Below are 24,835 nucleotides of genomic sequence, written 5' to 3'. Positions count from 1 at the left end.
GTGTGTGTGTCTCCCTCTCTTCTCTCTGCTGTTTGGTTTTGGTGCTAATTTCTCCCTGAGATGACTGTCAGCATGCAGGGGAGGAAAAGTGAGACATAAATCACTTCAACTTGTGTTGGAATTAGATTGAAAGTTGGAACTCAGGCCCAGAGAAGTTGCTGGATTTTTAGGCCCTCACATGGGATGTTGTGGTCTCTTGTGCTCTCTCTCCCATGAAGTGATGGGGGAACCTTTATCTTAAGTGCTTTCTTGACCCTTTCATTTTCTAGAGAGTGAGTTCCACTCTGAAATTAGTGGTCTCTGTTGCAAGATATATGTGGGAGAAGACAAGTTCAGACAGACCAGAGCCTATAGCAATTCCTACTTGACTGACCGCACAACCGGGGCAAGGAGGAAGCCAGACCACAGGGGCAGAGCACATCGTGTGGACACGGCAGCTCTTAAAGGCAGTGTCTTTTCACTGTTATTTCTGGACAGAGGGTTATTCAGGGGAACAGATACCTCCATCTCCTGACTCCCAGGAGAGAGGAACTCATCTCAGCTCTTTGAGTCGATTCCCAGCTCCTAATTCACAAGTTGAACCTCCAAGGCATCTTTATTTTTGGCATTTAAAGAAAGAAAGACCAGCAGTGTTCTGCCCAGGCCCAAGCAGAAGCCCCCACACTAGTGTCCCATGCAGTTTCCCTCATCAAACTTGGTGGGCCGTTTCCACCGTGTGTGGAAGGGCTCTGACAATCCCCTGAGACATGAGGCATGGTCTGCAGAACCTCTGAGGAAGAGCCTGCCCCTTTTCCAACAAGAAATCCTTTTTATGAACAATCACCAGACTCTTCCTCAAAGACGAGGGCCCGACGAGCTCATCTTCCTAGATGGTTCTAAACCCAGTCCTGAACTCTGGTTTTAAATACATGCAGGGTGCCACAAATGAGATAGGACGGCTTGACGATCATGTTTTCCTGGTGGCCCTTCAGTCTACTTCCTCTCCCCTTTCCTGGCGTGGCTGAGGAGAGCCGGCTCAGGTCTTTCCTGCTCTTTGCAGTTGTTTGCTCGTTTTAAACTCACATCTTCCAAAGCATAATGGCAGGACGGTAAGCCAGCCAGAGTCTCAAAGTGTGAGCATCTCGTACTGTTTTTTACGTCTGCATTAGCAACACGGACATGGGACCTAGTTCAGTGTCAGGTTTTGTATATATCATGTCTCTGAGAAAAGCCTGCCTGCGAGGCCGCTCTCCAGCAAATTCTGCTCCCGACACTGAGCGCGTGCCTTGGTATTGCACACCAGGGATTTAGGGAACACACTTGTTGCTAAGAATGAATGGGTGTTGTGCATCGCAGAAGCAGATGGCTCTTCAATTAATTGGGGGAAAAAAATGATGCTGTTTTCTGAAAAGAAACATCAGGTTCTTTGTAGCTGGGAATTTAGAGAAGATGGGAGAAAAATCAGGATCTTTGGAGGAAGCTCTGAATGTATTTGTAGACCAATGTATGCCAGAGATCCAGACTTTAAAAATGAATATATTGTTTTTAGGACGCTGTCATGGACCATGTGTGTGGGGAGAGAAGGGTGCTTTTTCATTTTGGAATCTTAATTGAGGTCTAACTTCAGAAACCTGGTGCTGACAAAAAAGAACTATGTCATCCTCAGTTATTATTTGGAAAACGTCATGCTATCTCTCTGGGGTTTGATTTACAGCTTGAAGAAACACAATTCCTCAGGAACAGTGAGCTAGGGCAGTTCATTTCTTCCCATGAAGCAAAGGTCTCCAACAAATATGTTTGATGCCATTCTTTCCGATCTACTTTTATCTCATTTTCAGTAACCAGAATAATTTGAGAGGGCTGAAAATCAACTCTGCCATTCACTATTGTGCTAGTCCCCTAATTTTGCTGGTATCTTGCCAACTAATAAACAGAGAAGGTATGCTTTTAAATTCTGTGATTTTTTTTCATTACTTGATATTGACATACTGGCTATTGCTTTATGATTTAGCCTACTAACAATGATTGAGTTCACTCTTTCAACTCATACACACGACTTCTAATTTTAAGTTCTTTTAATAACCTCAAACACAAGAAAAACAAATAAAATGAGCTGATAATTCTGCACAGTAAAATACACTTCACATATTTAGCTATCATGCTGTGGAATAACTCCACAATGTCAAGTAGCACACAATTAGTAAAACTGTAGGGGGAGGAAAAGGAGTGTTTTGATCCTGAAGAATTTTGATCCTAATCAGATTGAAATTTCAACGTTCTTGTAGTGCTTAATATCTTCAATCACACACACACACACACACACAAAAAAAAATCAAACTGATGCCAATGTCAGGTTTTGCATTCTGTGACTGAAATAAAATGCTAAAATATACAAATGCATCTCGCTTTGTACAATAAACATTAACATCATTATAAAGTAAGATTGAGTCTAAAATTGTGTGATGGAATGTCTGATGTTTACCTAATTCTCAAACCAAAGGCAGCCCAGTAACAAAATGACAGAGCATGTAATAAGTCTTGGTTGTGTAAACACTGGAAGAAAAGGCAAAAAGCCAGCACAGCATCTTGCTTGTCCAAAGCCCTAGGCTATTACTGAAGGATGCCTCAACTGTACCTTCTTGGCAGAAGAAGGTCATGGTGACAGAGAATCAGCTCAAGAATAAGATAGAATTCTAAAACAAAGGGATGGTTAAAAAATAAACCGCATTAACTATTTAGCTTTTCTTCCTAGAGCTATTGGCACAACTCCTGTGCCTGTGCACGAAAGACAGGTTTTAGCCCATCTGATAATATTTCTGATATTTTGATATCTGTCTTATGTTCCAGTTTATGGATAAAACTTTAAAAAAAAAAGACTCCATAGTCTTTGATAACTCAAAATGCTATCTTTATCACTTATATCTTTTTCCTAGCATAGGCATCTGTAAATCCGTAGATGAACTTGTCTCTAGAATAAGAAAAGTAAAAGGGAATCTCAGCTGCATCAGGAACTGGCAACTTCCATCAGTTGAACCAAGAACTTTGGACCATTCACTCTCCCACTAAGTTAACATGAGACGCCTGATAGTACACTGGCTTTCAACATAAAGAATCACTAAGAATCGCATTATCTATACCAACATGGTGGGTGAGTGAAATTATACTGGGATTCTAAGACCAAGGGGGTTGTAGGACCTCTTCTTTCACACTGTGACCAAAGACCTCTCTGATTTTTTTCTCCTTATGCTACCTCACTGGAGTCATTGAACCCAATTTCACTGATTCTCCAGGGCAAATTGACACAATCAACATTTCGAGGTTTGAATTTTAAACTACTCATGTAAGCAATTATTTGAGCATCTTTGCCTAGCAGTCTCCAGTTCTCCATTGCTCTGGAGGTACCGATCTCCAGCTGACTGATCAGGTCTCCCTTGAGTCCGACGCCCCGGTTAGCTGGAGCACAGGAGAGCAGCGCCACCATCTACTACTCTACCTCTGCCGCCAGCCCAAATACAGACGGGCAAGCCACGAATGCTAAACCAAATGGAGAAACAGGTTTTGCACTTCTCGTTTGTCCCTTTGAATCCAAACTTTTGTCTGTCGAAGTTGCTGGATTTGTCTTAAGATATCCCCAGGGTCCTTTCCGGGTCAAATGAGCAACTCTCTCAAACCTAGAAAGAGTGGTGGAGGGAAACTTCTCTTCCCTCTATGATGTGCTCCACTAGCAAGGCTTGAGGCTCTGCAGCTGTGGGACTTTAGTGAAAAGGAGCCAGAAAGGATAGAAGTGGTAGCAGTTCTCCCCTCCTAGGATGCTACCCAGGATGAGGAAACTCTGGAAGAGTTCTTTCACCAAGAAAGAAGGACTTCCAGCTTGTCTGTGAGAGCCTATAGAGAAAGCATGGCCCACCCGATATATTTGGGGGAGCATTAAAAAAAATACAGTAGCCTCGGTCTTTATTTCTTAATTACAAAATTTTATCCTTCTTGACAAAAGTCATGCACAGCTACCTGGAAGAATGCATTGCATGCTGTTTTGCATCAATAACCCCTACGCTTCCCTCCTGAAGGCGTCTCATCGCCAAATGCAAGCCGACTGCTTAATGCAGGACTAATTAGTATATCCCCTTCCAGTCTGCAGGCCCTCCATTGTAATTCCTTCCCAGCTCATTTTTTTCCACAACCGAGCATCAATCAAAGTAAGTGCCCTGCCTGCCTCGGAAACACAAGATGTCCTCCATGCATTTGTCATCTGCCACACAAACAAAGGGGGAATTTAATTGTTGATCTGGGTATGCAGCCACTGCACACAGTAAAGGAAGCTGCAGTGTGGGGAGAGAGGACGGCGCAAAGTTTGGTGGGTGGGCCAAGTACAAATAGCACAGAGGACTTCTTTCTATTCTCTGATCTTAGCCTTCTTCGGAGCGGGGCCTTCCGGGATTTGGCTGCGACCTGATCATTGGCTGGACTTTTTCCCAAAGCAAATGAGCTTTTCCTCTTCTTCCATATGAATATGAAAATGCCCCTGAAAGATGATGTGTGTTACAGCTACCACGTCAGATTGTTTTCAGAAGCCAAGTCAGTCTGCATCATGTGCCTCTCCATTAACCAAGACGGATTGTCACATGGAGACAAAATAAAGTCAGGGTTTTATGCAGAAGTGAATTACCGGTATTATTTTACTTTTTTTTTTTTTCCTTCTTTTTGGGAAAGTACCGATTTTGGCTTTTCTGGTCCAAAAGCAGGCAGATAGAGAACAGAGACCAAAAAGGGCCTAACTCTCAGCTGAGTGTCCTTGCTCCCCTGCATTATAGAAACGCCTACCCCCAGCTTAGTGAGTCCAGATCTGCGATTAACAAGATCCCTAGCAGACTCCCATTCGGGTTAATGTTTGAGGACTGACTATACTAGTATGCCAAAAGCACTCTTGTACATGAAGTAAAAGTAAATGCAGACTGATTAATAATCTTTTTTTAAGATTTTATTTATTTATTCATGAGAGACACATATATAGAGAGAGAGAGAGGCAGAGACACAACACAGGCAGAGGGAGAAGCAGGCTCCATGCAGGGAGCCCGACGTGGGACTCGATCCTGGGTCTCCAGAATCAGGCCCTGGGCCGAAGGCGGCGCTAAATCTTAAGGGCTTCATTTTCCCCTCCAGCTGGTTGAATTTTGTGAATATTAGTAAAGTACAAGTAGCAACTTGGCTCTGAGGGTATCTCAGTCAGGGTTCAAATGAAACGAGTACATAACTACTTGATAAAGAGATGAACTTCTTTACAAAGGTGTAAAGTTTTGAACATCAGTGGAGAAAGCTAACAGAGTATAAACAGAAATGATAGTCAACTTGTAGGCAAAAGGAGGTGTTTTGGTTTTTTTTCCCCAGGTTAATCTTTTTCCAAGTACTTGTTGTATGTGTGAATACAAACAGTAACATTTTCCCTGTTCAAATTCATCTAACATCTGTGAGTACTTACTATATACAAAGCTTTGTGGTATTGCAATAAGGTTTCCAAAATAACTAAGGTGTGGTCTCTACCTTCCAGCAGCTTACACACTAGTAGGGAAGATAGCACGAAAACAGCCAATTTTGAAAACGTAGTATAAAATAAGGACTATTGAGATGTATGAACAAAACACAGAACCCCTGAGATGGGGGGTCAGGGAGGAGGGCAGGGCAACAAGGGAGGATGAGAAGTCCCAGAGACAGCACATCTGCCCTGGAACTTGAAAGAGGATGATGGCAAGAAGCCAAGGTGGCAGGAGGTGGGCAGAGGTGCAGGGTCAGGGACATTCCATGCTTAGAAGAGCATAAAAGGACACAGAATACAACAGCACACAATCTTTCCTCGCTGCCCAGGAAGTAAGCTGGAACTTCGATAGGACAGAGATATATTCTAAAACAATCCTAACGTTGATCCCTGGGCTTTTCCTTATTACTATTTCAATCCGTAGCTGCTTTTATTATCATAAAACGGAACATCTAATATCTAAGAGAAACTAACCCATTGCTCTTATAAAACATGCTCAAAAAAAAAAATACTTCTAAGACTTCCATTTTAACCTAAATCAAACTAAATAAAATCAGTTCCATCATTTCTTGTACATTATACAAGATTAAGAACAAAATGCTGTTTTATGTTTTATAACTACTTTCCTTAAAATGTTGATTTACTGATACCTTGCGTTCTCTCAAAAAAAAAAACCTCAGACTTCCTTGTTTAATACAAATGAGTGGCATAGGAATTTAATTTGTGTATGTGTTTAGCATACAATGATTTTTCCATAAATTTTGTGTTAACTAAGGATCAGGTCACTTGAACCTCTTGATGAACTCCACATCCCCTCTGGCTTCCTAGAATTTTTGGCGGGGCACATCGACTAGAATGCATCCCGTTACTGAGTAACAGAAAACCCAAGCAAAAATGACTTAAACTTTCTCTGTAATCATCTTTCCTTTCTCTTCATGATCAAAACAGAGCTGTAGCACTGCCCATCACCAGTTCCTCACAAGACAATGCCCAAAGTCAGGAAAGGGTCAGTCACTATTTTGTGTTCATTTTTGAAAGAAAATGCTCATACAGGCCCTCCAGTAGAGAGAAGCCCCCCTATATCTCATTGTCCAGCATTTCATCAAGTGCCCAAGCCTAAGCCACACACTGGATGCAATTACCATGACTGGCTTCAACAATCAAGGCTTGTCCCCCCTTGGGACTTGGGAAAGTTGCCTTATCCAGGAACAAGCGATAGAAGAGCTGCACAATACACAACATCCTGACTGCAGCTCACACTGCTGCAGGATCTGTAGGAAAGTTGTTGCGAGTCAGTCCGAAGAGTTCACAAGAAGCACATTTTCTTCTTCTATCTTTCTTTTCCCTTATTATTTTACCTTGCATGAGAAGATGAATGTTAGCTGAACCTACTTGTGGTCATTGTTTCATAATATATGTAAGCTGAGCCACTGCCACGCTGTGTGTTTAAACTCACACAGTGATGTATGTCAATTATTTCTAAATAAAACTGAAAAAAAAAAAGGAGTAGCTGCTCAGTGGACAACCAACAGTGACTGCTACATGGGAGAATCTGACACATTTTCACAACAAAGTATCTGGGTTTCTGAAAATCTACACAACAGGTGAACAAATGACATTTACCTGGGCTCCTTTAAGTATTACTGATTTTGCCAAACATGCGTTCTCTATACCTATGCCTCACCCGCCTATGTATTTCTTGTTAAAGAGGTTTAGTGGACTTCATAAAATGACCTCCTCCAGAAACACAGGGTTCACGAGAGACATAAAGTAAATCTGAGGCAAAGATCCAACCTTATCCTTCTACCCTGTTTTAGTTCTCCCTACATTCTAGCTTAACCATGCCCAACACTTCATTTTTTTTTAACACTTCATTTTTAAAAGGAGGTGACGAATTCCCCCAGGCCAGGTCAGACCCCTGTGCTTTCAGACCCTCATCCCACTTCCCGTAAGAGTTATTACGTTTACAAGTTTCTCAGTGAAGATGATTAAGTATCTGTCTCCCATAGAAAGGCAAATCGAGGTAAGTCCTATATTTTCAGAATGAAGAAAACTTCTCCAATGGTTCTCAACGAGAGAGACCTCCCCGTGGGTCTCACTGTCCGGTGTTCCACCACTTTCCAAACCTAAAGCAATCACTGGTAAGGGAGTGGAATTATCATGACCAATACTAATAAAGGGACAGGCCCACGACCAGTTTTTATGGACTTTGAGATCCCTGGTGCCTGGCACAGAGTAAGTAGGCACTCAAAAGAACATCCATTGAATGAGTGGATAAATCCACCATATCCCTCATTTCCTCACCATAAATTTTTCTTAATTCCCTGCTGAAGAGTTCACGGCTTCCCTTATATGGCAAATCCTGCCCCCCCACCACCACCACCAAAAAAAAAAAAAAAGCATAAGGGCTAAGAAATATCTGTCCTTAAGTATTTTAGGTCGAGAAGGGCAAGAACGAGTGGCACAGAAACTCTGGCTGAATTGAAACAGTTTGAAAAAAATCTGAGATCTCGGACGTCACTCCTGCCAACCATCACTGATTTTTTTCTGTCCTAGAACATGATACCATCAGTGTTTAAAAGCCTTGGTCTCCCATTCAGTACATTATCATGAAGAAAAGAGGAATTTATTTTTTAAACTTAACAAATTGACATTTCCTAAATCAATGAAAAGTTTTCTGCATGATTCAATATTAACAGTTAATAAAAATCTATCCATTGGCAGTGGTATAGGAAAAAACCTCTTCTGAGGTGATAAATCACACAGATAGCAATTCAAGCAGGGCCTGTCATTAGTGTATTAGGGGGAAAATCCATAGATGATGCATAGTCATTCACAGACCATCCACAGGTCTTCTGTCCTCAAGCTCGTAACTCCCGTTAAGTATCAAATATCATTAAACTTTACCAAATATTGCTCGGCACATAGACTCACAAAAAAACAAAAAACCAATTTGTGGATGCCCGCTATTTAAGACATCTAGCTCACTAATTGCAAAATCTATAGGAAAGTCTGCACAGCATCAAAGCCTTCGTTGATCCTATGAGCAGTTCTAAATGAAAAACCGTCTCGATTGCAAGTAAATAAAGCACTTAATGCACAGTTTCTGCCTCTAATGCTCTTTCTCCTGTGGGTTTTGAAAATGACCTTCCTGTAAGCATCAAGGACTATAACTTTTAGATAAAGAAACTTGTTCCTATTTTAAGTCTATGTCAGGTTCATTCGCCTATAGCCCACAGTTTTTCAAAAGCAGAGGAAAAAGTAATCCAGAATTTAAAAAAAAAAAAAAAAGTCCTGGTTCCAGAATGAAGTTCCCTGTCAGCCTGCCTTGGGCCTTAGGTGGAGAAGCAGAGATTAAAGAGTCAGTATTCTTTTTCATGTTTCATCTGCCAGTTTTGTGAATGTAGAAAGGAAACCAGTGGCTACAGCTAAGCACCCAACTGCGGTATTAAGTAGAAAGGTGTGATTCTAGCGCACACCCCCCCCCCCACTTGCACACTCTCCACATTAGTGAATTCAGAAATAATATTCGAGTTCCTGAGAGACAGCACCCCCCTCTCCATTCTCTGCAGCCACTGGTGAAGGTACCTCCCGGACGGGTGAATGGCGCCGCAGATGCGTCCTCGTATCGCCATGACGATAATGAAGCTCTTTGTTCAGCCGTGTGAATGTGAAGTGTGCAATCTCCGATGATCTCACCATTTCCTATTTATTCTATACTTACCTGAATACGCCAAGTATTGCAGCTTTTTAATGCATATGCAAGCCACTAAAATGTCCTTTTGTGAGACACTTCGCTAAAAGACCGCTTTTGATATGTGTTCTTCATCTCCTCTCCAAACTGAATTAGACTGCTTCCTTCTTTTTAAGACACAAGTAACTCACTATTTAGATTCTTTGGCTTTGATTTGGTAGAACAGCCCAACAGGAAGAGACCATGTTCTCTTTTTTTCTCCATATTTCTGAAGGCAAACTTGTACTGATTTGTTTTGATTTACTAACAGAATTATGTTCCTGCCACAGACACAGGCTTCCTTTATGTCCTCTCAATCATCGGTCTATTTCTGGGGACAGAGTTTTCCCGAGGAAAACTGAAATCCCTCTGTTGGTGGCTGTGTGCAGAGCCATGGATGTGTGCCTGGGCGAGAGCTCCTGGGGGTTGGGGGAGAGGAGCTCCCCTCTAGGCTGCGCGCTCCTTGTACGCCACCGCTAAGCTCAAACCAGGAGACCGGGTGACATTTTTTAAAGATATTCAAGAAAACTGAACACCCCGTCTTTTGTGGGGCAAGTGTGTATTTGACATAATGGCTCACGTGTCCTAAAAAATCGGAAGTTCCCTGCAGTTTTCTTTTAAGTGAAGCCTATGGGTCACGCCCTTCGCAATCAGGGGTGGGTGGGATCTTGACGCTAAATAGCCCCAAACTGTCAAACCAGCAGCACTGGAGCGGTCCAACCAGGAGCGTTTACATCTCCTTGCTCTATTCTTCTCACAAGCGTGGGGCCACCCTGTCCTCCAAAGAGCACAGCCTGCAACTCAAAGGCAGCCTTAGCTTGGAACCTGGGGTGGTGCCGAGGGCAGCTACTTGGCTCCTCTTGGAGCAACAGCAGCCGAGAACAACTGGTCCCACCCTAGACTTCCAGCGAGAGGAACAAGTTCTCACGGGGTAGCAGAGGTGCTCAGAATTACACCTGGGACCACTCGAGATTATAAGTGAACCTGGGGAAAACGTACCCATCCTCTCCATATCTTCTTGAGTGCCCTGTAAAATCTCGGTAAAGGCCCCTCCGATGTTGCGAGATCCCTGAATGAAAACGAATTCCTATGGTACAACTTGAAAGACATAATTCTAGAGATGTTATGATATGATGGGTGAATCCAGTGAGGGGAACACGGGCTGCTCTACCCGAAGTTTCAGACACCAAAAAGTAAACTTTGAGATAAATCAAAGAGAAGATGCCAGGTTTCATGTTAAAAGTACTCACACCATATCCCGGTACAGAGCTAAAAATATGACCCGCATATAAATTTTCTTTCTCTCTGCTTCCTCTCTTTTTGGTTTGAGCACACTGTTATGAACTTCCTCTGCAGCTCATTGGTTTGATGACTCTATCTCTTTTCAAGGGACAATTAGCTATTTTTTTAAGGACTTCCATATCAAGCAACTCACATCGTGCCTTTTTCAGAGTTTCCCCACAAAAGAGATTTTAGGAAATAGCCTGACACAATCATTCTCTCACTTTTCCCCCAATATCGAAAGCTAAAAGTCACAAATAAAAACAACAGCCACTGGATTAAAGAGAATTGAAAAAGTTCTTGTGTTTTTTCAAGTTGTCTAATTTATTACAAACTAAAAATCTCTTTCAAACTGGCACCAAGGTGGCTTTTCTTCTTGAGCTGATTAGGACCACATGAGCTCAGGAAAAGCTGTCAGATCCTGCCTCTGGCGCAGCTGGAAGGATCCAACTGATTTGCCAGTATGATTTTTTTTTTTTTTTAAAGAAAGAAGCTTCATCCCCAAGTCATAAATGTATATTCTGGAGCCCCAAGCAAAAATTATTCCTGTTCATTCTAAAAGAAGCAAAATTCCATTGTGACTCCTTTATATGGGACCTCCCAGAAAACCAATACAACCAGGGCAGTATTTGAGTGACCATTTCCCGCTGTAGTAGGAGCTAACTCAGTGCCTTCTCTCTCCCTGTCTGGCTTGCCACTGACACATGGAGGTCTCCTTCAGGAAGTCCTCAGGGAATCGCCATGATCTAGGTCCAGGCCCGAAGGTGTCTTTACCTCTTCCGAACCACTTTCAGTCTGGCCCCGGGCAAATGAATGTTGTCGGTGAAACTTGTTTTCTCCAACTGACCACAATGGGCTCCCAGATCTGTTTGTGGCATTGACCACAGCAAGCTAAGGCAATCAAGTAGCTGCCTGACCCCCCAAGGAGTCGGGGCGGGGGGGCTCCCGTTCCTTGGGGGTCCTTCCACAATACTTCCTCATGTGGCCACCTGCCAAGCCTGCCTCTCCCAAGTAGGTCTTCTCTCTTTGCTAGATGGCCTTTGGCCGGGGGATGAGGAAGGCTGCACTCCTGGCCATGCTAAATTTGTATTTCTTCTTGGGAAACAGAGTCCTGTAGCCTTAGCTCCAGAAGACAAGGCCACATTCTGAGTCTTTCAGCCCCTTTCACTGCACGTAGGTGGAGCTCACTGGGGAGGGAGATGCTTTGCTGGCCGTACATTTCAGAATTGAGATTTTGTTTCTCTCTTTGTTCAGAAGTAAGAGAAAGTATTATAAAAGGAATGGGGGTGGGGGGATCTCTACATTGATTCTACAAATTCTAACTTAACTTTGGAATTCCTTTCTCACTTTGCCCCTTTCTGTGCACTCCACCCTGGAGATAACGTTTTCACTTTGCCTACCTACGTATGGTCAAAGTCCGGTCCGGTCCGGAATCCCCAGCCGGCCTGGGCCGATGTCAACTACTATCTCAGTGTTGTCTCCATGTGGGATTTTGAAAAGGGGTCTCTCGGTCTCCTTGCCCTTGTTATAAAAGTACCAGATCCGTCTGAAATTATTCCTTACTCCAGATACACAGCAGATAGGATTAGACACCAACCGCTGACTGGGTGCTGTAAGTTTCTCTGTGTGAAGATAGTGGGCAGAACTTCATAACCCGTCATTCCTCTATTAATAGTTAACCAGGTTGAGAGGATTTGAATAAAAGCACATCTTGTTGCATGCAACAACGGTTTGACAGAAGAGCTGTATGGCAGAGTGAGTATTTCACTGCTTTCAGCCTCACCACGCAGTTTTGTAGCCTGGGAACCCATGCATGCAGAATGGCACAACTTACAATCGCCGACAAAAGGAGAGTACAATGCTACCTGTGGAGCCTCGCCACCGAGAGAAGATGACAGTTCCGGGCCTTAAAAATACCCTAAACTGTTGAATGGCCTCAGAGTAGAGCTTGCCCCTATTTGAAGCGCTCATCAAAGCGAATCTTTCTCGAGCAACTGTGAAGACATAATTATTAAATTTAACAAGCGTCCTTTTGGTGCATTGTGAGGAAAAGGAAGAATAGGAGGAAAGCATCGGTGCTTCTGTGTTTACGGACAGAGGACGTGGAGGGAGATTTGTGATCACTTTTAGAGCCGGGAAGAGCAGCTCAGACGCGACGGGATGAGCTTCAACGGCCTCAAAATGCGGCTCTTCTCCAAAGTGACTTCCTTTTACCCATCCAGCTCCCCCCCCCAAAAAAAAAAAAAAATCAAAATGTACTTCATGAAACTATTGTATATGAAGCACTTATTAGCCGTAATTAAATGGACAATATGAATTTACTACGTCTTTAGGACTCTGGCTTGTTCTGGTTTAGAGCAAGATGATTAATGCAAATACATATTACTTGAGATAACCATTTAGCAGCTAATTTAGCCAAATTTATTACAGCAGTTAGAGGTTTTTCATTTTAGCAGACGGAGACAAGGACATGCCAAAAAGTGGGCAACGTGGACGAGTGCACACTGCCCTCTAGTGGCCAACCAGCCGGCGCGCTTTCGGGGGTGTGGAGTCCCTGCGATCCCCAGCCAAGTAATAACCGCAGGTTTTTCACATTTCCGGCATCCTTTGAAACCACTCCTTTCCATAGCACTTTATTTCAGGGGATGATTTACTGCACTTTCCCCCTTTTACTAGCTCAGGAGTACCCAGATACAAATCAAATCAATTTCAACTTGGCAAGATTTTGGTTAAAGTATCATTTTTAACATCTGCATTTTAAAGCTCTCCTTCAGTGGGTATTTAATGGCACCGTTTCACATTACTGATTGTTTTTACTTGTTCCTTCATTTGGGGCCATATTTCAGAGCGTGTGTGGAGCTGTCACTCTGTTTGGCTCCAGCCAAGTCAATTCCGTGCCTCCCTTAGGCCAGGGTTTCTCCCTGACTTGGTCGGGGGATTTATTTTGTTCCAACAGTCAGTAAAGTCTCACCAGAATTTCCCCTGATTGACCAATGTAAATTTTGTTCATACGCGGACTATAAATTCTGTTAGACAAGATCAAAGGGAACAGATGTAGGAGGACACTGGTTGATACTGCTTGCACTGAGGTGAAATGATCAAAGACAGGGTAAAGCATCTTCGGAACCATTCAAATATCTGGGATCTCAAAGAGATCTACCTCGCAGCTATGAATAAATCACATACAGATTTTCCTTTGTTAGCGTCTGACGTCAAACCCATTGACAATATCCACACCACATTAGGTATTCTGTGAGCCAACAAGATTTGTAGTCCTTTTATTCTCCCTTTCACACCATGGCTGCCCAAAACGGAATAAAGTCCTGCTACAAATGCTAGTAACCCTCGCTCCACTGAATTGTTGATTTTATTTGTCCTACTAATGGCATTCTACATTAAGCATACAGAAGGGCACCCCTGGCTTAGTGTGGGACACCCCCCTTTCAAAGCTTGCCGTTTTACCGAGATGATAATCATTTGGTCCCCATCTTAATACACAATGCCTTCTGTTTTGTTCTTTTTCCCCCAGTGCTGAATAAGGGCCAGTGTGTGACGAAGTACTATCGTTGGATGCAGAAGAATGGAGGATATATTTGGATACAGTCTAGTGCCACCATAGCTATTAATGCCAAGAACGCAAATGAGAAGAATATCATCTGGGTGAATTATCTTCTTAGGTATATTTTCTAATTCTTTTTCATTTCTGTGTCCGTTATAAAATATGCAGCCCATGGTTAATAGCTGACATGTCTTATTATCTTTTGGCAGTATCTGGTGTGGAAATATGTGGAAATTCTGCTTTTCCTTCCACAAGATTCAAAGAAATATGGAAAGATCAGAGCAATGTTGGAGGGGACTTCCAGGGCAGACTCACAACGTTTTTAGTAATTCTTGGTCTGTCAACATTTGGGCAGCTCTGCAGAGGTTGCTTTGGTTTCCCCCACAAATGGTCAGGCTAGGAAAAAAAAAAAAAAAAGGTTACAGACCTTTGCCGACAGATGAAGCATTCAAGAGGCACCTCCTTCTCCCCACCCCATAAACCTACACTCGTGCATTCCAGTCCTTGAGAAAATTAAGCAAAAGGGCATGGGGAAAAAGTGGCAGGGTTCATTATATCCCTCCTGTATCCCATCCCTTTGAAACCTTAAGCATATTACACAGCATTTGATTCCCTAGGCATTCAAGTTTTGGTAAGCCAAGTGGGCTGCTTTGCCGGAATCAAGGCAATATCGGTATATAAATGAAAGCAATCTTCTTTTGCCTCATGCCATGGAACTTTGGTCTAGTTTTACTGCTATTTTGATGTGCCCTCCCAATTTACATCCATTAATGAGGCCAGGCTCAACAAGCTTCCTAAACTCTAGTCTGCGACCCCTCTTCTCTCTCCTTCCTCATCTCTCTCCTTCCTCATCCAAAGCGTTTTGCCTTTGGAGTCAACCAAGCAAAAAGAAAACCAAGACCTTGGTTGGGCTGCTTCTGGGGGCAAAATTTCCTGGAGGTCTTCCACCGTTTCCGTCATGAAACTATGAGAATGCTCGCAGCCTGGCTGCCTCCCGTCACTGTCATTCCAATTTTTGGCTTCTCTCGGCCTAAAGCCACCAAGCAGAACCCAACACGTGGTCTGAATAGGAACGCTTCCAGTAGGTCTTATGAATGGAAGTTGGTGCCCTTTGGCTGATAATCTAGACAGGGAGTACCTGAATCCCATTTTTCTCGGAGACAGCCAAATGGAGCCGAGATGCTGACAACCATGGCTCATCAGCACACTGACCCTTCAGAGTGTGTTCACGTACATTGGTGATGACTTGAAGGCATGAATGTGCTTGCTACCAATAGCATATCAATCAGACACTAATGATTATTGCTCTAGAGAGGGCCTTAATGTGCACCACTTAAAAGAGTCTTCATTTATCTACTTTCTTTTTCCTTTTCTGACCTCTTCGACGCTACAGTAATTCTCTCCAAAGGTCCAAGTATGTGTATTTAATGTGGCTTTCTCCGAGGCCTGATTTTCATGTGAACTTTCTCCTGTGTTCGTGATATGCTCAAGATGAGTTCTGATGCCAAGGAATCCTTTTACAAAGAGGTTTATGAAACAGTGGCTATGTGTAATGCAGGTTATAAAAACTCACATGCCAAAGAGAAACCAGAATAAGGTATTGTGGCATGAACATTTCTTTTGCTAGTCAAAAATGGCGTCGCGCCAAGGAGACCCATTATTACTAGAAATCAGGCATTAGCAACAGGAACGCCACAGACTGGAAGATAATCTGTCCCCCATGCTGATGGAACACAGTACACTGAAGTCATCTGTACACTTGGCCACTCCCATTCAGGGAGATGATTTCTTGCTGTCTGGATCTTTCTTACTGCTTCATCCCTCTCAGGACTTCTGACTCTGCCCCCAAGTGGAAGGAATGAGAAGGGTTAAGGAGAGGTCAGTCCATGAAATTTTGGATCAACACCACTGATCTGGCCTGGGACCAAATGTACAAGCTCCTAAGTGTTTGGTGGTTCTAGTCCATCTAATTCCATAGGGAGAGGACTGAAGTAGTCTGGGTACCAAAGACAAGTTTTCAGGCTCAAGAGTCTCAATCTCAGACACGGTAGACCTGTGTCAGCTGACCCAAAGACCCACCCTGAGTTCACGGGGAGAAGTCTACAAGCTGGGTGACAAGTGACTTGTGAACCCCCATCTGGACCAGAGGAGACTAACGCAGATGGGCATTAGCAGAGGAAACCACCACGTCTGCCATTTCACTGGCATCACTTCTAGAGGCTAAAGATCTAAAAGAAAAAGATGTGGCCTTGGCAAAACAGCAACTATTGAATATTAGCAAAAGAGTAACTTACTAAAGTTTCTTTCCCACATTTCCTTTCCTTTGTTCTTCCCTGAGCAATATTTTCATTTTCTCAAAACCCTCACTTCTGGGTCATTCAGGCCTCTCGTTCCCCATTCTGAAATGACTGCTCTTCTCCTCTTCTCTCACGTGTTGGTAGAATTAGGGACTCCAGAGTGTTCAGAGACTGAGAGTCTAAGGCCACCTTCCCACCATTAGTCTCATCTCATTATCTAGAGAAAGCTCTGCCCCTGAAGCTGATTCACACTAAGGAGTAAATGCCTGATAATCCATCGTGGTGAATTAACCCTCCCCGCGACACCGGCCGCTTTAGAGCAGTTACTGAAACAGTGACTCTCAAATATAGGGATTTCACTAGAGATTAGCAGATGAATCGGTAATCATCATCTGGTCGGCTAGCCATCCTGGAGGGTAGAAGAGGCATTTTCCACTTTGAGGCAAGACGGCTTTCTTTGTGTCTTGAGATTACAGTAGCCCACATTTGCTAGTACATTGGGCTGGCCTTGAAGGTGGCATTTCTAGAAGATAGCTAGCTCAAACTGACCAAACACACACTCTTTTTCCAGAAGAGGCCTGTTTCTGAATTAAAAATAGAACAAAAATTAAGCACATTTGTGCAGATGGGGTTAGATCCATTCTGTTAGGGCCTCTTTCACACTGGGACTCTCCCCACTGCAATCAGAGTTCCAGCTTAACAAGCCACAGGTGTACACCACATGAACGGCTGAAAATGTGATTGTAATGGGTGTGTTGACAGTTCAGTAGCCATAATCCATGCATCCCAAGGTGCACCTGTGCATCTGTCAGATCATTAGGCGCCAAGGGCTCGGCACACCGCCCCCACCCTCAGTAGCTCTGGAGCCATCTGAGCAGCTGAGAAGCTCCATCAAGGAACCAAGACAAGGGTACTGAGGCAATGGACTCATTAGGAGCCCAAGAGGAGATAGGGCACACCAGGAGGTATGGGAAGGAATAGCTGAGAGTACTTCTCCCCCGCCCTCCCCCCCCCCCCCCGCATGTGTTAGACTGGGAGGAATGTCAAGCAGCGCAATGCCCTGGTCCCCGGCGCCACCTGATTATTTAAAAGCGTTTTAGTGGCTTTCCTGTGGCATTTGGGTATTCAGCCCTCGTGGCAGGGTGCAGCTGCACCCCAGCACAGCAAATCCCAGCCTCAGGAGAAGTCCCATAAGGACCTAAGAAATGGCTTCTCGCGTAGTCTTTTAAACTCTCTAAGCTCCAGAAGTTTGGGGCCAGGAGGTGGGGGGCGGGGGGGAGATGGTCAAAAGCAAACCGTGGAGAAGGGGTGTCCGCCCTCCTGATAAATGCCTCCGTCGCCCGCAGTAATCCCGAGTACAAGGACACACCCATGGATATCGCACAGCTCCCCCACCTGCCGGAGAAAACTTCGGAATCTTCGGAGACATCCGACTCTGAATCAGACTCTAAAGATACCTCAGGTATTACAGGTATTCCTCCTTCTCCATGTTCTACGCTCACGGCTGCCCTGCGCAAACACCAGGGGTGGGGGCGGCCCCAGGGCCACCATCGGAGCTGGGCGGAGAAACCATTACATCGGATGCAGACACACAGGTCGCATCAAATCGATACTGAGTCTCTCTCTCTGTACATCCGTGTGTGTGTTTATGTATCACCACATACATCTGTGCACACACGTACGTACGTGGCATCTATACACACATACATATGTATGGTAAGGGAGGTATTTATACACAAAAACGCATTATTCTATAATATAACCCCAACATGCCTGTACATATACAAGTCTACAGACAGCCTGCTTGATTTGGCAATCACTCGGTGTCAGCCCTCCACTGGCCACACAGGAGTCCTGCCCTGACTTCACAGCCAGCTTTGGCCTCTTTACCAGAAGCAGTAGCCAGTTTATTTCGCTATCTCTAAGACAGTCTGTACCTTTGAGCCCCAGATACTCACATCTTTCCCGAGTTGGGGCTGAGCCTCCGAAGCAGGAGACTTAAGGGCATAGGTAAGGGGTTCTTTGGAAAGCAGACTTTCTGGTAGTTCTTTGGGGCCCGGGAAAGTTAATTTAAAAATCTACTTTCCCTCCAATCCCCAGCCCCCATTCCACAGACATGCTTAGGGCCAGGGAGCACAGAACTCACGGAGTTTTACAGCTGCAAAGAATCCTAAGCCTCTTCTGACCCAACAACGTCTTCCACAGAAATGAAGTAGATCCGTGATTTGTCTAAGGTTGCAGGACAGCCCGCCTTCCAGAAGCATCACAGCAGAGCCACAAAATCAGCATCATCCCTAAATGTCCTGAGTTGTGTTACTGGGAGAATCTATCTCCCTCTAATGTGCCGGGTGGCTAGGGGTCCCCCACCACCACCACCCTTCCATCCTTAGGGGCACCTGCTCTCCAGGCTTGTACGCCCATATCCCTCTACTCTAGACAGAGCTTCGGGGAAGCGGAAGGAGGTGAAAAGCGCAGAGGATCTTGACTGTTTTCCTATCCTAAGCTGAATTCATTTGACAGTTCTTTACTAGGGCAGAAGTTCCAGAATAGACACGCTCTGCGCCTTATTTACCTACCAACATAGCAGGGAACAAAAAGCGACAACAATCCCACCACCCGCCCGGTGGAGCCTGTACTGTAGTCGGGGGAAGAGATCAAGGTGAATGAGAATAAGCAGCACCTGATTCCCTGCACGGCTAAGTGCTACAGAGAGAAAAACAGGAATAAGGAGTGTGGTTTTCAATCATGGGCAAATATGCACCAACGGAAAGTGCAGACGTCTGTAGAAAGCCACCTTGCACACCACCGTGTTTCTGGGTCGCTAGCCTCTCATTGCAGATCATGGGCTCTGATGCCCCGAGGTTTTTTTTTTTTTTTTTTTTTTTTTTTTTTTTTTTTTGCTTGCAGGACTTCTCAAAGGTTAGCGTGCCAAACGATCGCCCGGGGATCTTGCTGAAATACAGAATCCGATTTAGCAGGCTTGGGTGAAAAGCTGGGACTGTGCATGTGTAACGCGCCCACACTCTGAGTAGTCGGAGCCTCCCAGAGGGAGAGAGCCCGGGCTCTAGGTAGCGCAGGTGGGGGAGCGGCTCAGGGGGGCCAACACCCCGCCCCCCCAGCAGGTGCGCCTGCGTCCTGCCCTGCTAACGAGGTGTCTCTTGTCTCCCCCCCCCCCGGCCGCCGGCCCCACGCAGAGGACAACGAGAATTCCAAGTCCGACGAGAAGGGCAACCAGTCCGAGAACAGCGAGGACCCGGAGCCCGACCGGAAGAAGTCGGGCAGCGCGTGCGACAACGACATGCACTGCGACGACGACGGGCACAGCTCCAGCAACCCCGACAGCCGCGACAGCGACGACAGCTTCGAGCACTCGGACTTGGAGAGCGCCAAGGCGGGCGAGGACGGCTTCGGCGCGCTGGGCCCCATGCAGATCAAGGTGGAGCGCTACGTGGAGAGCGAGTCGGACCTGCGGCTGCAGAACTGCGAGTCGCTCACGTCCGACAGCGCCAAGGACTCGGACAGCGCGGGCGAGGCGGGCGCGCAGGCCCCGGGCAAGCACCAGAAGCGCAAGAAGCGGCGGAAACGGCAGAAGGGCGGCAGCGCCAGCAGGCGGCGCCTGTCGAGCGCGTCGAGCCCCGGCGGCCTGGACGCGGGCCTCGTGGAGCCGCCGCGCCTGCTGGCCTCCCCCAACAGTGCCTCGGTGCTCAAGATCAAGACGGAGATCGCCGAGCCCATCAACTTCGACAACGACAGCAGCATCTGGAACTACCCGCCCAACCGCGAGATCTCCAGGAACGAGTCCCCCTACAGCATGACCAAGCCCCCCAGCGCCGAGCACTTCCCGTCGCCGCAGGGGGGCGGGGGCGGGGGCGGCGGCGGCGGCGGCGGCGGCGCGGGGCTGCACGTGGCCATCCCCGACTCGGTCCTCACCCCGCCGGGCGCCGACGGCGCGGCCGCGCGCAAGACTCAGTTCGGCGCGGCGGCCCCCGCGGCCCTGGCCCCCGTCGCCTCCGACCCGCTGTCGCCCCCGCTCTCGGCGTCCCCGCGGGACAAGCACCCCGGGGGGGGCGGCGGCGGCGGCGCGGGGGGGGGCGGCGCGGGGGGCGGCGGCGCGGGGGGCGGCCCCAGCGCCGCCAACTCCCTGCTGTACACTGGGGACCTGGAGGCGCTGCAGAGGTTGCAGGCGGGCAACGTCGTGCTCCCGCTGGTGCACAGGGTGACGGGGACCCTGGCCGCCACCAGCACGGCGGCGCAGAGGGTCTACACCACCGGCACCATCCGCTACGCGCCCGCAGAGGTGACCCTGGCCATGCAGGGCAACCTGCTGCCCAACGCGCACGCTGTTAACTTCGTGGACGTTAACAGCCCCGGCTTCGGCCTCGACCCCAAGACGCCCATGGAGATGCTCTACCACCACGTGCACCGGCTCAACATGTCGGGACCGTTCGGGGGCGCCGTGAGCGCCGCCAGCCTGACGCAGATGCCCGCCGGCAACGTGTTCACCACGGCCGAGGGACTCTTCTCCACGCTGCCCTTCCCCGTCTACAGCAACGGCATCCACGCGGCACAGACTCTGGAGCGCAAGGAGGACTGAGGCGCCGCGCCCGCCCCGGGCCCGCGCAGCGCAGCGCAGAGCAGCGCAGCGCAGCGCAGCGTCGCGTCTTCGTTTAGACCTTTTGATTCCAGCACTTTGAACCCGGGCCGGCCAGCGTCCTCTCAACACCGCGGGCCCCCGCACCCCCTCTTTCTTTACCTTGACTTATTCTTTCCCGTACAGATATTGTTTATTTTTTGCCTTCGGAGAGTCAGATGACCCGTTGCCTGCCGTTTTGTCTTCTCCTGAGATGTGTGTTGGGTTGTTTCGCTTTCCTTTGCATCTTTATTAAGATGCCTTTAATGTGTATATGCCTCTGCCATAGAATACTCAGTCTTGTGGTCAAGAGATTTCTCAAGTGACAACCATCGGGTTTCTTCACCAAGATCTTGATGTGATCAAGATTGAAAGAGACAAGCAGAAACAATGTGCCCTGTTTGACTAAGTCAAATGAAATGGGGTGTTGTTTTGTTTTGTTCTGTTTCGTTGTTTTGGCTTTGGTTCTGGTTCCTAATTCCTTTAAAGATAGGGGGATAGTATTTTAGAACTTTATGCAGAATTTAATTCTCTTTTTATGGTTAAGATTTTAAGAGTTTTCTTACTTGCACATAAGAATAATTTGGGTTCTTAAACTTAATTTCTGGCCTGTGACTAGAATGTTTTAAAAAAAAAAAAGTTGGACTAAATGTTAATTACTGAAACATTAACTTAATTTCTAAAACCATGGTGCTATCATTTATTAATCTGTAATGTCTTCATACAAAATGCAGCTCCTGGGCTGGGTTTTGGGGAAAAAAAAAAAAAAAATGTGTTCTGTCCTGGTCTGGAGTCCGCTGCTGCAGTCTCCTTGGTTAGTTAAGACAAAGCCCTCATTAACGTTTGCTGCAGGACTTAAAATTTTTTACCTCCCAACTAACAAACATAGCCTCACATTAAATTTAATGGGTCAGTAAAGCCCTTTTTAAAGGGGCCTTTGGAAAACTCAATCAAACTGATTTGAGGAGCAGTTTAGGTACATACTGCCTTTTGTTGAGCTGTTTTTCTTTTCTTTTCTTTTTTTTTTTCCTTTTCTCAGTCTAACTGAGGCTAATTTTTTGCGACTTCAGTAACACTTCAGAGTAAACGAAGGAAAAGATATTTAACATCTTTTTTATTTCTTTTTCATTTCTTGCTAAAAAAAAAAAAAAGGGAAGGTTGTAATTGGGGGGACTGATTTGATTTGATGGCATTTTTTTTCCCCTTTGGTTCTCTTATTTCTAGGTTGAAACCAGTACGGTTTAAAACTAAAGAGTGGGTTGATAAGCTTCAAACAGATAACTGCAACTGAAAACCGCACATGAAGTAAAAAATAAAAAAAAAAGAAAAAAGAAAAAAAAAGAAAAAAAGAAAAAAAAAAGGAAAAAAAGAAAAAAAAAGAAAAAGAAAAAAAAATCTCCTATTTTGTCTTTGTTGCCAGAAATCAGTGTAGTGTCAAACACTCCAAATGACTGTCAAGTATAAATTCTTCCTCCACTCCATCTTTGGCAGCTGTTTTTAAGGCATCTAATAACAGATGTGAGAACTGTAATGTGTGCAATGTGTACGTGTCCTTGGCTGTCGGCCCCATTGCAGTTTCAATGTGTGTTGCTATATGCAGTATATACTAAGCTAATGTAGTTGTTTTGTCCTTTGTCTTCTCTGTGCTCTCTCTCTAGTCCGGAGTGGTCCAGTCCCATTCCTGCAGTCCTAGTGAATCAGTGATTCTTGGGGGTTAGTGAGTTTTGTGTGGTGGCCTTCCTCTGTAACGTCACCCTATGCTGCTTCTACTGTCTGTGAATCTTTCGTTCCACTTTTTAAAATCCCTGCTGTTGCTTTGCTGGTGTATATTCTCCCCACCTCTCCTTCCTTTCCCTCCCTCTCTTGTCTCCCCTTCTCCCTCCCATCTATCCTCCACCCACCCACCCTTACCCCGCCCCCCCCCCACACCCTTCCCCAAAATCTTTTTCATTCTCAGAGATAAAAAGACTCTTAACTAGCTCAAGGTTAATGGAGCCATTTTTCCCACAATGGAGTTCTGGGTATGACTTTTTCTTCTGGAGTGCAACACAAAGCACTGAAGAATAACGCTCAGATATTTTAAATAATTGATGCCACAGAGCCTCAGTTGTTAACATTCCCAGAGTCCCTTGTGCTCTACCTAAGCAGTGGGTGCTTTTCTTTGGTTTCCTTCCAGGTTGGCTGATGGAGCAATATATAAAGCAATTACCAGTGAGACAGAAAATTATTTCAAAGGTCAACCCACATTTTTTAAAAACAAAAGGGGAGGGGATAATGGAATATAGAATTGTCATATATATTTGTTTATGTGTGCAATGCTAATATAGTAATTCGGCTGTCCTTTGAATATCACTGTGTTGCGTGGTTTCCTCTAGGACCTTTGATGCCATGAGTCGGGCCCACATCACTGTGGAATAATAATAACTAAAAAGAAGTGAAATGCCACAAATTTTAATAGTGAGCTTACTTGAAGGATTTAAGTAGGTTTAGAAGGTGAAGAAGGCCAGTCATGATATTTAAAGATTAATTTTGGAAGCTCTACTCTAGCTATCGAACAATCAAAGGAATGCACCTATCAGCTACAAAGAACAGCTAGACAGCTGTTTTTTTTTTTTCTTTTATAAATGTTTCTGTGTTGTGTCAAAATGATTTCTGGTGATTTAAACTAACAGATAATCACAGCTGCTGTCTAAATCCATAGTGTTTAAAATTACAAAATGAAAAAAAAACACTTCATTACCTGTGAAGACTGTGTCTGTGTTTTTAACTATTTCTTGTACAAATATATGAAAACTTTTATGAGGAGACTGGTGCCAAGTAGCTGAATAATGGGGAAAGGGATATTCTGTTCGTAAAAATCTTAGCAGTGTTACCAACTCTACAATATATATATAAAAAAAAAAATTAAAACGTTACAAAGCGACAGCTATGGTACATTTGTTTTGTGTGAAGCTAACCGGACCTAACTTCCTGAGTGCCTGGCTTATTTTGAAACATTTTTTTTCATTGACCATTGATAATGCTGCAAATCAGAAATGTACATACTTCATTTACAACAGGGTTCTTTTTATACTTTTGTAGATTCTCATACATGTCACATACATGGTTGTCTTTATGTAACTTAATTTTTTCATCCGCAGGTGCCATTTTCATAATAAACTTCTCTTGGATTTGTTACTATCTGGCATCATTTCTTTTACATGTAACCATCCTAACTAATGAGTGCTGGTAGTATTTGTTTAAGCAGGTACCTTGGTCATTACTATTGATTTTTTTTTCTTAAAAAGTTCGAAAAAAAAAAGATACATCCATATTTTTGCTAGTTTTGGAAAAAAAAATGCATAGCTTGTGTCATGATGAGGCTGACAAGGCACAGATTAAGATGCTAATCCAAATACTACACCAAACTTGCAACCATCCTAAATTTTCAGCTACCCCAACTCATTTTCATACTGAGCATTATTATGCACATTATCAAAGCTGAACAGTGGGCCTGCATGGTAACCACTACGGGAAGTGTGCATTTTTTCTTGATTAATGCACAGTAAGTGATGACAGTTTTCATACATTAATCATTGAAAATGCACTCGATATTTTCATTTATTACAATCTATAATGTATAACCAACTGTTCCATTGCTTATATCGTCTCTTTATACTAAATATGTATTTTCTTTCTCCAGACAAGCGACTAAGTCACGATTGTGCTGTTATTGGTTAGGTCAGCGCGCAGCATGCAGCCTGTCACGTTTGAAGGCAGGTCAGCTGGCTAGCAAAAAAAAAAAAGAAAGAAAGAAAGAAAGAAAACTTCAGCTTGCTATCTCCCA

The 24,835-nt window shown here is 44.9% G+C and overlaps 1 protein-coding gene across 5 annotated transcripts in view; it reads left to right on the top strand.

Annotated features, from left to right (window-relative positions):
• Positions 1–24,163, top strand: part of NPAS3 (neuronal PAS domain protein 3) — an 841,567-nt gene extending 817,404 nt beyond the window's left edge. For 4 of the 5 annotated variants that reach the window (XM_041759624.1, XM_041759623.1, XM_041759627.1 and 1 more), the window contains 3 exons: positions 14,053–14,200; positions 17,726–17,850; positions 19,574–24,163. In XM_041759624.1, coding sequence (XP_041615558.1) covers positions 14,053–14,200; positions 17,726–17,850; positions 19,574–20,973 — 1,673 coding nt within the window. In that variant the 3' untranslated portion in view covers positions 20,974–24,163. The remainder of the gene's footprint in view (positions 1–14,052; positions 14,201–17,725; positions 17,851–19,573) is intronic. The other variant, XM_041759625.1, reaches the window with a different exon arrangement.
• The last annotated feature ends 672 nt before the right edge of the window (positions 24,164–24,835 follow it).

The sequence above is a fragment of the Vulpes lagopus genome, chromosome 6, assembly GCF_018345385.1.
Source record: "Vulpes lagopus strain Blue_001 chromosome 6, ASM1834538v1, whole genome shotgun sequence".
Lineage (NCBI taxonomy): Eukaryota > Metazoa > Chordata > Mammalia > Carnivora > Canidae > Vulpes > Vulpes lagopus.
This window is presented reverse-complemented; position numbering and strand designations above follow the sequence as displayed.